Source organism: Geotrypetes seraphini, chromosome 2 (genome assembly GCF_902459505.1).
Source record: "Geotrypetes seraphini chromosome 2, aGeoSer1.1, whole genome shotgun sequence".
Classification (NCBI taxonomy): Eukaryota; Metazoa; Chordata; class Amphibia; order Gymnophiona; family Dermophiidae; genus Geotrypetes; species Geotrypetes seraphini.
Genome location: NC_047085.1, coordinates 447,895,530 through 447,909,081, shown reverse-complemented (window position 1 = coordinate 447,909,081; position 13,552 = coordinate 447,895,530). Strand labels below are relative to the sequence as shown.

General features: G+C 42.9%; 1 protein-coding gene across 6 annotated transcripts in view; it reads left to right on the top strand.

Moving 5' to 3' along the window:
- ARHGAP12 (Rho GTPase activating protein 12) overlaps positions 1-11,239 on the top strand; it is a 240,938-nt gene extending 229,699 nt beyond the window's left edge. For all 6 annotated transcript variants that reach the window (XM_033931485.1, XM_033931488.1, XM_033931487.1 and 3 more), the window contains one exon: positions 9,225-11,239. In XM_033931485.1, coding sequence (XP_033787376.1) covers positions 9,225-9,396 — 172 coding nt within the window. In that variant the 3' untranslated portion in view covers positions 9,397-11,239. The remainder of the gene's footprint in view (positions 1-9,224) is intronic.
- The last annotated feature ends 2,313 nt before the right edge of the window (positions 11,240-13,552 follow it).

The following is a 13,552-nucleotide window of genomic DNA, read 5'->3' as shown; positions in this document are numbered from 1 at the left end:
TGGACTGGTTTCTGACAAGCTCACCGGCTATACAGAGAGGGGGTTCAATCTCTGCGGTTGCTTCGGTGGAGGGAGCCATTGGAGCACTAGGACTGGAAACATCCTTGTCCCTCCCCCCAGATGCTTGTTTACTGCCTAATCCGGCTCAGGGAGATGCTGAGGGTGACTATGCAGAGAACCCGACATGCCCGACGATAACCTGAGGGGGGGGCCCACGCAACCCATGGAGTTGAGACAACATCGAGTAGAGGACCAACTCCTCACAGGCAACTTTACCTAACATTTGGAGAATACTTCAAAAACTAGAAGCAACAGCAACTCAATCAGCCATTCAAACTTCTAAAGTTGTGAGTAAACTGGATGAACTTTCTCTTTCAGTACAGAATATTAAAATTGAAACAGGCTCCAAATTCGACCAAATGACTAAGGAAATATCATCCTTACAAAATATATCTGCCACTGTGGCTAGAAATAGAGTCTTTTGCACAGAAAAATTAAGCAATTGGAGAATCACAATAGGAGGTTAAATCTATTGCTACTTAGTTTCCCTAAACTATTATTAACTACTCCTACAAAATCATTTAAAAAATATCTAACGGAAAATTTGCAATTTACCTCTGAAATGATTCCACCAATAAATAGAATTTATTATTTGCCTAAGAAAAGAGATAACTCACAAGATAACCAACAAGAAATAGAACAGTGAATTGACTTGAATAACTTAACCGAATTACTAGAACATTCTAAAGAGGAAATTGAATATAGAGAACTTTGGCTGTTTCATTGGTCTTTGAGCAGGACCTGAACTCAGTTATGAAGGCTTTTTTTCGATCTCCCCAAAGTTTATTGGGACAGAAAATTAGGATATTCCCGGATGTTACAAAAGTAACTCAGGATCGTAGAAAATTATTTCTTGCTATGTGGGAAGAAACAGTAAAATTGGATGCAAATTTCTTGCTAAGTTATCCATGCAAATGTCAGATAAAATAAGCTGGGACAAAATATGTTTTCTTTATGCCAGAGCAGCTTTGAACATTTTTGGACGCAAAAAGATTATTGCAAGTTTGAATAGAGCTGTAAAAATGAAAGGCCTGTAATTAATCACATTAAGCCTTTTTCTTTAATTTTGTTATTATAAAGATCTCCTTATCTACTTTCTTGTTTCTTTCTAGGATAAATGGGGTCCAAGGAAGAGTTTTCAATAATTTGTCAATGTTATATGACTTGGGATCTTTTTTCACTATTTTTCTTCAATATTGGTTGTGATTTATCAACTATTATTATAAGTTAATAAGTCATATGTATCCTTCATGAATAATGTTCTGTATTGCTGTATCAGGAGGATTCTTGTAATCTAAATAAACTTGAAATCTAAATAAAGAAATTTAAAAAAAAGGAAATTTTTGTGACTACTAGCAAGATTCTCCTTCCTCATCAGAGATTTTTCAGGGTTCCAGGCCACAGGCGCGCTCTGCCTACCGCCACCTGTCCTGCCTGACCTGCCTTTACTACCCAATGATGCCAGGGAGCCGAGGGCCCCGCTGCAGATAGGGGGGTCGGCTCTCGGAGTTTCAGCCTACCTGTATGTGCATTATGACAGTCCAGTGGGTCATAGAATTTATTCAGTCAGGCTACAAGCTGTAATTTTCCTAGCCTCTGTCAGACTGGTTCGTGTCTTCTCCTGTCAGGAGCCCAGACACAGAACTTGCTGGATATTCAAGAAGTAGAGCCGGTGCCAAGCAAACATTCGGGTTCAGGCACATACTCTGTTCACCTTTATCATTCCTCAGAGAGAATCAAAAGATTGGATACCGATGTTGATTTTGCAACACTTCCATCTGGCTCTTAAGCTTCTTCGGTTCTGGATGAAGACCATGTGTTTGGTCCTTAGCAGTGGCTCCGGAGGAGTTTCTTACCTCCCTGGATATTACTTAGGCAAATTTGCACATTCCCATTTTTCCAGATCACTGCAAATTTCTGCGATTTCATGTGCTGGATCAGCATTATCAGTTTACCTGCTCTTTGGGCTGGCGACAGCACCCCGGACCTTCACCAAAGGAAGATGGAGTTCCTTATCTGGCATGCCTGGTTGCTCAGAGCGCCCTCGGAAAAGGGCCACACTACTGTAGTGACAGTGCTCTATGTACTGGAAGACCTGGGCTGAATTGTCAACTTAAAAAAAAAAAAAAAAGCCATCTGACACCCACACAGTCACTGGAATTTCCTGGAAGTTCTTTTCGATATGGCGTTAGAACATGTAGACCTCCCTGAAGCTCGGAAACAGAAGCTTTGGGCACAGATTTCGGAGATATTGAAGATGGTGGCCCCTTCAGTGTGAGACCTCCTACAGGTTCTGAGTTCCAGGGTTGCCAAGCTGGATGTGGTTATGCATCCTCTTCAGAATGCCTTCCTCTCTCGCTGGCCCCCCCGCCCCCACCGAGATATCTTAGAACTAAGTCTGCCATGGACTCTGGAGGCCAGAGTGTGTATGACCTGGTGGCTTCATCCTCTATCACTCTGCCAGAGCGTTCTGTTAAGCATTGCCTCCTGGATTGTAGTAACCACGGATGCCAGCCTTCGTGGCTGGGAGGGGCTCACTGTGGTTATCGTCCTTTTCAGGACTGTTGGACTCTGTCACCAAAGAAGTGGTGAATCAATGATGGCAGTGGCCTCTGTTAAACATCAGAGAGGACCCAAGAACTCTCCCTTGGCTCAGGAGGCTCGATTTCTTTTCCTTTGGGCAGAACATCATCTCCTGGTGCTGACAGCGGCGCAAGTGGCCAGAGTAGCTAATGTTCAAGCAGACTTCCTCAGCCGTCAGTCTAGAGATCCGGGTAAGTGGACCCTAATGCAGTAGGCATTTTGGGTGATTGTGAGGCGCTGGGGGTAGCCCCGCCTCAACCTCATGGCCACATCGCGAAGCAAGAAGGCACCATGCTTCATCAGTTGCAGATCTGGCCCAGAAGCAAGAGACTCGATGCTTTAGAGCAACTGTGGCTTCCGGGAGTTCTTCTATGTTTTTCCACCTTGGCTGATGATTGGCTGCGGAGGATTGCGACTCACCCCAGCCGCATCATTCTGGTGGTGCCCAATTGGCCTTGAAGGCCGTGCTGTGCGGATTTGATGCAGCTGCGGGTGGAATGCAATCTGAGCCTGAGCGTCTTTCCTGACCATCTCACCCAGGCCCGGTTGCCATGAAGGGTGATCTGGGTCATTTTGCTCTTAAGGCTTAGCTCTTGAGCGCGCAGCCTTAGAATATAAAGACTATTCAGAGCTTGTTATAGCTACGCTTCTTAGGTCTACAAAGTCGTCCACAGTGTCAGTTTATGCTAAGGTGTAGAAGACCTTCCAGCACTTTTGTGACCAGGAACAGGTGGACCCTTTCTTGACTCTGGTGTCGCGGGTCCTTGCTTTTCTCCAAGCAGGTCTGGATAAAGGCCTCACGGTTGGCGTCTCTGCGGATCCAGGTGGCTGGTCTATCCGGTTTTAGATCCCAGGATTGTTGGTTCTCTTTGGTGTTGCATCCAGATGTTGCTCGTTTTTTACAGAAAGATCTTCAGGCCACCCATTAAGAATCCGTTCCCAGCCTGGGACCTTAATGTGGCACTGTCTGGCTTTGCCAGCACTCCTTTTGAACCTCTGAGGGATGCTTCACTCCTAGATTTAACACTCCAGACCAGGAGTGGGCAACGAGGGCCAGAATCCAGTTAGGTTCTCAGGATTTTCCCAATGAATATGCATGAACATAAGAATTTGCCGCTGCTGGGTCAGACCAGTGGTCCATCGTGCCCAGCAGTCCGCTCCCGCAGTGGCCCCCAGGTCAAAGAGTGCCCTGAGACCAGCCCTACCTGCTTACGTTCTGGTTCAACAGTAACCCGTCCAACTTTGTCTTAAATCCCTGGAGGGTGTTTTCCCCTATAACAGTCTCCGGAAGAGCATTCCAGTTTTCCACCACTCTGTGTGAAGAAAAATTTCCTTACGTTTGTATGCAATCTATCCCCTTTCAACTTTAGAGAGTGCCCTCTCGTTCTCCCTACCTTGGAGAGGGTGAACAACCTGTCTTTATCTACTAAGTCAATTCCCTTCAGTATCTTGAATGTTTCTATCATGTCCCCTCTGTCTCCTCTTTTCAAGGGAGAAGAGGCCCAGTTTCTCTAATCTCTCACTGTACGGCAACTCTTCCAGCCCCTTTACCATTTTAGTCGCTCTTCTCTGGACCCTTTCGAGTAGTACCGTGTCCTTCTTCATGTACGGCGATCAGTGCTGGACGCAGTACTCCAGGTGAGGACACACCATGGCCCGGTACAGTGGCATGACCACCCTCTCCGATTTGTTCGTGATCCCCTTCTTAATCATTCCCAGCATTCTATTTGCCCTTTTCGCATTTGCATGCACTGCCTCCCATTGTATGCAAATGGATCTCTTGCTATTCATTGGAGAAATCCTAAAAACCCGACTGGATTCTGGCCCTCGTTGCCCACCCCTGCTTCAGACTGGTTTTCTAGTTGCCCTCACTTGGGTCTGTAGGGTTTCCATTTGGCAGACATCATGTCAACAGCCTTTGCTCCAAGATCTGGAGACTGGAGTTTCCCTCTGGACAGTTCCTTCCTTTTTGTCGAAGGTGGTTTCAGCTTTCCATGTTCATCCAAAATTGTGTTTGCTGGTTGTTCAGCTGACGGATTCCAGTCATCAGGATCGTCTGCTAAAGAAGTTGGACATGTGCGGGGTGCTCCTGCATTATTGGCAGGTCTCTAACAAGTTTAGCTTTCTGACCACCTGTTTGTGCTGGCTCATTTTATTATACGAGGTTCTCCTGTTTCTAAGGCTACGATCTCAAGGTAGTTCCGTAAAGCCATTTCGTCCACTTATATTCTTGCGGGGCAACTGTCCCCTATTTCTGTTAAAGCGCATTTTGCCAGGAGTGTATCTTCTTCGTGGGCGGAAGCTAGGTCTGTTTCTCCTGATGAGATTTGCAGGGTGGAAAAGTGGTCTCTTTACACGTTTGCCAAGTTCTATAGAGTGGATGTTGCTGCCAGACAGGACTCTGCTTTTGGGTCCTCGGTCTTAAGAGCCTGCGCAGCAAGCTCACCCTAGCTTTCTTGGGGGACTAAATGACAGAAAAAGTTGAACAACGCTACTGCATTAAATTTTGTGTAAAGCTTGGCGATTCCCAAGTGGAAACGATCCACAAGATTCAACAGACCTTTGGGGACGAAGCAATGGGCACCACACAGATAAAGGAGTGGTACAACCGCTTCAGAGATGGCCACACATCAGTGGAGAGTGAAGTACGTTCTGGTAGGCCCTCAACATCCAGAAATGAGATCGTTGTTGACCAAGTGAGGACCCTGATGATGCAGGATTATCGAATCATGATCAGAGAACGTGCAGACAAGGAAAACAACAGCGTTGGTTCTGTTCATTCCATTTTAACTGAGGATTTGGGCTTTAGGAGAATTTCAATAAAGTTCATGCCAAAGCTGCTAACAATCGAGCAGAAGGAACTCCATTTGAATATTGCACAGGATATGCTGGAGACTGTGAACAGTGATCCCAACTTCCTCAGCACAATGATCACTGGTGATGAGTCACGGGTTTATGGGTACGACCCAGAAACCAAGTTAATGTCATCACAATGGAAGCATTAAACATCCCTGAGGCCAAAAAAAGCAAGGCAGGTCTGCAGCAAAGTCAGTCATGCTGACCGTCTTCTTTGACTCCAGTGGCATGATTCATCACGAGTATGCACCACACGGCACAACCATTTGATATGGAGTTTCCTGGCCAAACACAGCACACCTGTGGTTCCTCAGGCTCCCTACTCTCCATGGCTCCATGTGACTTCTGGCTTTTCCCCAAGCTGAAAATGCCCCTGAAAGGGACCAGATTTCAGTCAAGAAAAAACATCATGCAGAATGCAATGGACCAGTTGCGAGCAATCTCAAAAGAGGCGTTCCAGCGCTGCTTCCAACAGTGGCAGAACCATTGGAAGAAGTGTGTGGCAGCCCAAGGGGACTACTTTGAAGGAGATTAGTACAAGATTGTTGTATCTGAATACGAGTATTTTTTATGAATAAAGGTCTGATACTTTTTGAACAGCCCTTGTATATATGTAGGAGACACCTGCAAGCTTGAGGGCTATTGTAGTGGTGTACAGTAGGGTTTTGGGTAATCCTAGATGCTTTACAGTACAAAATAACCTGGCACTTTTGATGTGAAGTCCACAGCAATGCCCTCTAGGCTGCTTGCTGTTCTGCTGGGATGTCTGTGTGGCCAGTCCATTAAAACTGCTGACACCCAGACACCCCAATGACTTGTTTTAGTGTGTTTTTCCCTTGAACATTTCTTGTTCAAAAATGGTAACTAAAGAAAAACATACTGAAGCCAAAAACATCTAGGAAATGGCCATTTTTTAAACCAATAAATGGGACATTTTTCTTTTTCAAGAATCGTTATGTTTTGTATTCAATTTTTAGAAGTTTTTCGAAAAACATCCAAGGTGAGTTTAGATGTAATTGATATAGCAGGTCAAGGAAATACATGAAAACTATGGGGGCCTTGTTCTAAAACTTAGTATGCACTAACAGAATTAGCTAAGATGCACATTTTATACCTATGGGCTTTTTAACATTTAATATTGACATTTAACATTTAAGCTTAGTTTACTCTAATTTTCTTAGTGTAAGCTTAAAGTGAGTCCTACACAACATCCAAAGGTTGAAATAGAAGGTTATTAGGATCTCAAGTGCTCACAGTTATATGCCAACTGACCAAGTCTAGGCAGATAACTAACTTGTGAGCTATCATCGGTCCTTTAACTCCTTGTGTTATTTTATTTCAATTATTTTAATCTTATTGTGCAATTTGTAATATTTATACTACTATTGTATTTATAGTTATTCAGATACTTAGCTCGGGTGTAGATTCTTAACCCGTCCAGCTGAAGACAAAACAGAATGACGGAAGATCTCCGTTTCACTCTTAATAATCATGGAAGAGCTCTGCACTGTTCCTGATGAAGCTCTTCCATGATTATTGAGAGCGAAACGGAGATCTTTTGTCGTTCTGTTTTGTCTTCAGCTGGCCGGGTTAAGAATTTACACCAGAGCTAAGTATCTGAATTGGCCAATCAGACCTTAGACTTAGTAGGGATGGGCGGACCCGCTATGCCTAAGGCCTGATTGGTCCAGGCTTCTAGAGCCTGGGCCAATCAGGCCTTAGGCTTCGGCGGGATGGGCCAGGAAGGGGCGGGCCCGCCTCATTTCGACGAGGCGTGCCTGCTTGCTCGACGTGCAAGACCCATCTGTAAGAACAGGTTTGGTGGAGTGGGGGTTGTTAGCGCCGGGGGGGGTGCGTCTTCGGGTAGGAGGGATTGGGCACCCTCCTGCCAGTGACCGATATTGTCGGGGGGGAGATCGGTAATGTCGGGGGGGGGGGGGCGGTCGGTAGTGTCGGGGGTGGGGCGGTCGGTAGTGTCGGGAGGGTGCGTCTTCAGGCAGGAGGGATTGGGCACCCTCCTGCCAGCGATCGATATTGTCGGGGGGGGGGGGAGATTGGTAATGTCGGGGGGGGGGGCGGTCGGTAGTGTCGGGGGGGGCGGTCGGTAGTGTCGGGGAGGGGGGGTGCATCTTCGGGCAGGAGGGTTTGGGCACCCTCCTGCCAGCGATCGGTCAGGGGGCCACGGCCCGCTATACTTATAGCAGCAGAGAGATCCCTTGCCGCGATAAGTGTAGCGGGCCGTGTCTAATCTAACCCGATTCTCTAACCCGCGTCTGTAACATGGACGCCGGTTACAGAATCGGGGTTTAGTTTAGGCCGATTCTGAATAGGACGCCTCTCCCGGGCGTCCTATACAGAATCAGGGCCTAAGTGTCTTGCGGGCCTCACCTTCAATATAGGCGGCCTGCCTGGGGAGCATTTTTTTTTTTAAAACGTGCATCCCGATTGGCTGATTAGACAGCTGTAGGACGCCTACAGCTGCCTAAAATCGGGACGCACTCTTAGAGAATCAGGCCCTTTCTGTATTTCTGTCTGTCTTTCTTTCTTTTTCCTCGGCTGTCCACCACTACCCCTTGCCTGCTCCCACTGTCCATTCTCCCTTCCTTTTACCTCCCCTGTGTCCACCACCACCCCTTCACTGCTCCCCTTATCCAACAGCAGCCCTTCTCCCTTTGTTTTACCTCCCCTCCCCCGTCCAGCAGCACCTCTTTCCTGCTCCCCCTATCCAACAGTAGGCCTCCCTTCCTTTTTCTTCTCCCCTCTGTCCATCAGCACCTCTTTCCTGCTCCCCCTATCCAGCAGTAGGCCTCCCTTCCTTTTTCTTCTCCCCCCCGTCCATCAGCACCTCTTCCCCTGTCCAGCAGCACCCCTTACCTCCGTTCGCGTCTGCCCTCCGCCACAGCCGCCTCAAGCCGTCACGGCCTGCAGGCGCCGACAGCCGCCTCGGTAACATAGCCGCTATCCCTACCACCGCCGCTGCTTGAAAGGCCTGCGGGACTGAAGGTGGTTAGCGTGTCTGGGGCTCAGGAGGAGGAGTCCTGCCGACCACTGACCTACAGATCAGGGAACATGCGGTAAGAGTGCGCATGCGCACATAGCATTTTATTATTATAGATACAAAGATCTCTTTTCTTCAAAATCACTGAGCTTTGGAATAACCTTCCTAGCCATCTGTGGAATCTGGCTCCTTCCAATTATTCCGAAAACATCTGAAAACTTGGCCATTCTCAAAAATGTAAATTCGCTGCTCTCTTCATATTCACTTATTCTTATTATGTATTTTTCCTTATTTTAATGTTCATGTAAACCATGCTGAACTTTATCTTTATAGAGAGGATGCGGTATATAAGCTTAAGGTTTAGTTTAGTTTAGATCTTGGCTGTGCAGCAAGCCGAGTTTTACTATGATCATGTAATCTCTTCTTTCTAATCATGATGTTCAATTTCAACATGTTTTATAATTATAAAAATTCACACAACATTTTTATTCTGTTTTCTAAACAAGGGGCTCCTTTTACTAAGCTGCGGTAGCGTTTTTAGCGCGCACTTATCCCGCGCTACGCACCAAGAACTAACACCAGCTCAATGGTGGCATTAGCATTTAACGCGTGCGGCAATGCAGCATGCGCTAAAACCACTAGCGGAGCTTAGTAAAAGGAGCCCGTAATGTAAGCAAATATGTTAATTTTATTTACAGTTAATTATTCCTTTCTTTCTCCTCCCCAGGGTTGTGGAAATTGGAGAAAAGAACAGAATGAATGTTCAAAGTTTAGCAATAGTTTTTGGCCCCACTCTGTTGAGACCAGAAAAAGAGACTGGTAACATAGTTCACACAGTGTACCAGAATCAGATTGTGGAATTAATTCTATTAGAATTTTCTGCCATTTTTGGATCTTAAAGTTTTTGAAAGAAAATGCCTATGTTAAGGATTTGGCCACTTTATTCCTAAAGAAGGCAATTATTTCCCTACACAACTGAAAATGTGCAACTGACATTTGTGGACCAAGCATCAGCAAAGATAATTTTGCACTTTTTGGGATTTTTGGAAGAGAAAGTGTTGAACTTGTTGCTTTAGTAGCAATTATTGATATGGTTTCTTCACAATTTTTGTTTTATTGCAATTTTTGATTATTTCAAATTCAGTTTGGACTAACTTATGCCACAGAACTGCAAGTCTAGTAGAAACACTGGATTCCTTGGCGTAAAAAAATAAATAAAGCTAACTAATAATCTGATGCTGTGAATAATAGCTTTTATCTCTTGAAATTTGCTTATTTGAGGGAATGGATTTCGTCAAGTATTCTTAGTTTGGGGACATTTTATGTGAAATTTAAAGATTTTGTGTCCTGTTCTTGTTTCTTGACACAGGTCTGATCTTATGTAAATTGTGCAGGGTTTCTGCATGTAGTGACAGTTTCGAGAGTGGTCAGTTTGGTTTACAGCAATCAAAAACTAGTTCCTCGGTTGAGGATTAATGTTTTATTTTTATTGCACATTGTTGTTTTGGGTTTCTTTTATTTCTTAAAGCAACAGTATCTTCTAGAGATGAATCTAAAGTTGGATGCCTTTTCTTCAACACCCCAGAAGAATCTTTTTATTTTTTCAAATTTTTATTTTTATTACTTTATCAGTCCTGCAAAAGTCTGAATCTGTCATGTTGTCTATTCTGTTTTCTTTCCAATAGCTTTGTAATTGCCATAGACCTGTTCACCTCTTTCTTGCTATTTAGCCAATAGGAAGTAACATTCCATAAGGTGGAGAGAGGTGTGGCTGGAAACTGGAATAATTGAAAAAGTGCACTGTTTTTTGTATGTAAATGCATTGCCCAAAAAATTGTAGTATTTCTTTAATTCTGGGAAACATGGGAATATAAAAAATTTCTGGATCACTTAGCCAGAGTAGATGATGATTTACTCTGATGATGATAAATCTTTAAATATGTGAACCTGCTGCTTTATCAGAACTGCATGTAAGTATTCTTTCTAACAGTGAACTGACAGGAGTATCTTAAGATATTTGGTATACTGGAATATTTATCAAACAATACATCTCAGTTATGCAGATAATTTCTTGAATTATCAGCCTTTGCTAAGCCAAAATATAGTCAATACAGTCTGAATCCTGTCCTGACCTTCTCTAATTTTGTATAATTTTTTTTGTATGATCTTGTGATGGTAACATTTTGCATATGTACTGTAAATAGTTTAATAAATAGTTGTATAGTCTAGTATCTTTATAGTCACACATTTCTAATCATGGACAGATCAGCTACAGACAGCCTTTTCATTGATAGTGGATTTCCTAGATAAACAGGTTTTTATTTGGGAGAACTAACTGTGTGCACTTTTAGAGTTTTCATTTGCAGATGAGGAGTGTGGTACTAGAAAATACTGAAAGGTGTGTGTTTAAAATGCTTTATGTACAACATTAGGAGCCTTTCTGTTTCTTTAAAAAATTAGGTAAAATAGATACCAAGGCTGCATAACAAATTCTAACAATTACAGTATTGGTGATTGATAAACCTTGTATAAACTGGCTGATAATTTCTAGGAAAAACAATTCAGAATTTAAGTATTTCTTTTTACATTAATAATGTAAACTGTACAATAAAATAGTTTTGGAAGATTTTGTTACAGGGAGCATTATTTGTTGAAGACTTTTGTAAATGTATTTTGCTTGACTAACTGCTGTATTATGACACATTTTTCATGTCTAATCTGAATAAAAAGAACTGATATTCAGGGTTTGCTTCGTTCTATGTTTAGCCTAATGGTTAGTGCAGTGAACTGTGATGGGGACCTGGGTTCAATTCCCACTGGGCAATTCACTTTATTCCTCTATTGTCCCAGGTAGAAAAACTTAAGCCCCCTTTTATCAAGCTGTAATGCTCATAGAATCCAGATGAGTATCGGAGCTTTTACCACAGCGACTTGCAATAAACCCTAACACATCTTGATAAAAGAGGGCCTAAGATTGTGAACCTACTAGGGACAGAAAAAGCATTTGCATATAATGTGTACAGCGCTGTGTACATCTAATAGCACTATAGAAATGATTAGTGGATTTATTAGCCACTATACAACAGGGATAGCTGGACATACATTGTTAATCGGACAAAAAAATAAAATCAAACAGGTCTGCAGAAAAGGAACAGTGAAACCAAAACAGAAAAAACTGCAGAAAACAGTACAAGATGCAGGCAATGTTGTGCACAAATAAACCACCTTAAAGAGGTGTTTCGAACAAAACATCATCAGGGGTCCATAAGATGGTGGTGAAAAAACTTTATACGCAACAAGATTGCCAAGTAGGTGAACTGCGGTGTATGGTAGAGCGTGTCACTGCTTGAAAGGCTGTGATCTCAGGGTTTCCGCAGATGACATTGTGCTTGTTGCAGGTTTGCAGGTCTTGCTGCGTCTTGGAGGAGGAAATATTTTTTCACTCAGAGAATAGTTAAGTTCTGGAACGCGTTGCCAGAGGTTGTGGTAAGAACAGATAGCATAGTTGGTTTTCAGAAAGGTTTTGACAATTTCCTGGAGGAAAAGTCCATAGTCTGTTATTGAGAAAGACATGGGGGAAGCTACTGCTTGTCCTGGATCGGTAGCATGGAATGTTGCTTTCCTTGGGTTTTGGCCAGGTATTAGGGACCTGGATAAGCCACCGTGAGAATGGGCTACTGGGCTTGATGGACCATTGGTCTGACCAAGTAAAGCTATTCTTATGTTCTTAAATCAAGAATTAGAAAATTTTGTTCAAGGTAGAGAATTCCAAAATGAAAATGTGGATGGCACAATGAGCATAAAAGTAGTTGGAAGATTGATTTAACCCAAAATTTTAGCTACTGCTGTCAACAGTACAAGTATTTTCAAACCCTCCATGGGACTGGTATGTTGTAGGTATGGTGCCTTCATGCTTAAAATGCTATACACAGTTCATGGAAACTACTGTTAAAAATATCTCAGCCATATTTATATTTAAATTCCATACTGGATTTATTATTATAGAAAAGCATGTAACAGATGGAAATGATTTTCATTTACTAACTTGTATAGTCAAATTTAATAAACCATTTGAATTCTTGTTTGGTTTTTATGCTAGAAAAGTATATACATTAAAAACTACATCTCTGCATAATAAAATACTATGTGGAATAAGCAGACTCGGATTATAAAAATGCACCATAAAAATATCAGATACCATTTCCACTATACAATACATAGAAATGATAAAGGAGTTGACTGCCATTTTTTTCTAGTTTACATATTTAATATTTGGTAGTCAAAGGAGCATGCAGGACAAGGATAACATTTTCTCTCTGAAGCAGCAGCCTGCAGGGCAATGTAACTCTAGTAAAGTCAGATGAGGTCAATTAAAATTCTGTTTGGAGAACAAGATTTATTTCCTTGTAAACTTTGAAGGAGAAAACTTTAGAGATGGAGCTCCCTGCTAGGCTGGAAAAAACAGAGTAAAGAGTTTCCTTAGAAAGAAAATACCTTAGCTTTGCATTTGGGCAAAAAATGTTGGTGGTTAAGCAAAAAAATGATCTCGATGTAATAGGACCGTTAAAGGCTCTAATCCACATAACTGGTTTATACAGTGCCTAGGTCCTGAACATCGGGACATTAACTGTGCCCTGTATGCAAAAGAAGTTACTCAAGGTCTCCAAACTTCAATTTGAGAAACATTTTTGGTACTGCATTGGAATCAACATCGAGCATGACATACACCAATTAAACTAGCATCAACATCTGTGGTGCCTGTATCGGGAGCATTGAGATCCTGTTTCCTCCTAATCAATGCCTTGAGCATTGAGGGACATAGCGCATAAGAAAGCTAAAAAGCACAACATTTCTTCCCCCTTTTGGCATACTGCTGGGTCCTTCCAAAACAAGCTCTTTTATTGACACACTAGCTCCTATCCAACAAAGAACATATTCATATCCTAAAAAGAAACCCTGGTTCATAGAAAATCTGAAACTTCTTAGTCATTAACTCCACTTCTCCGAATATAAATGGTGAAAATCATGCTCAATCTTTTCCCTTCACCAATACAA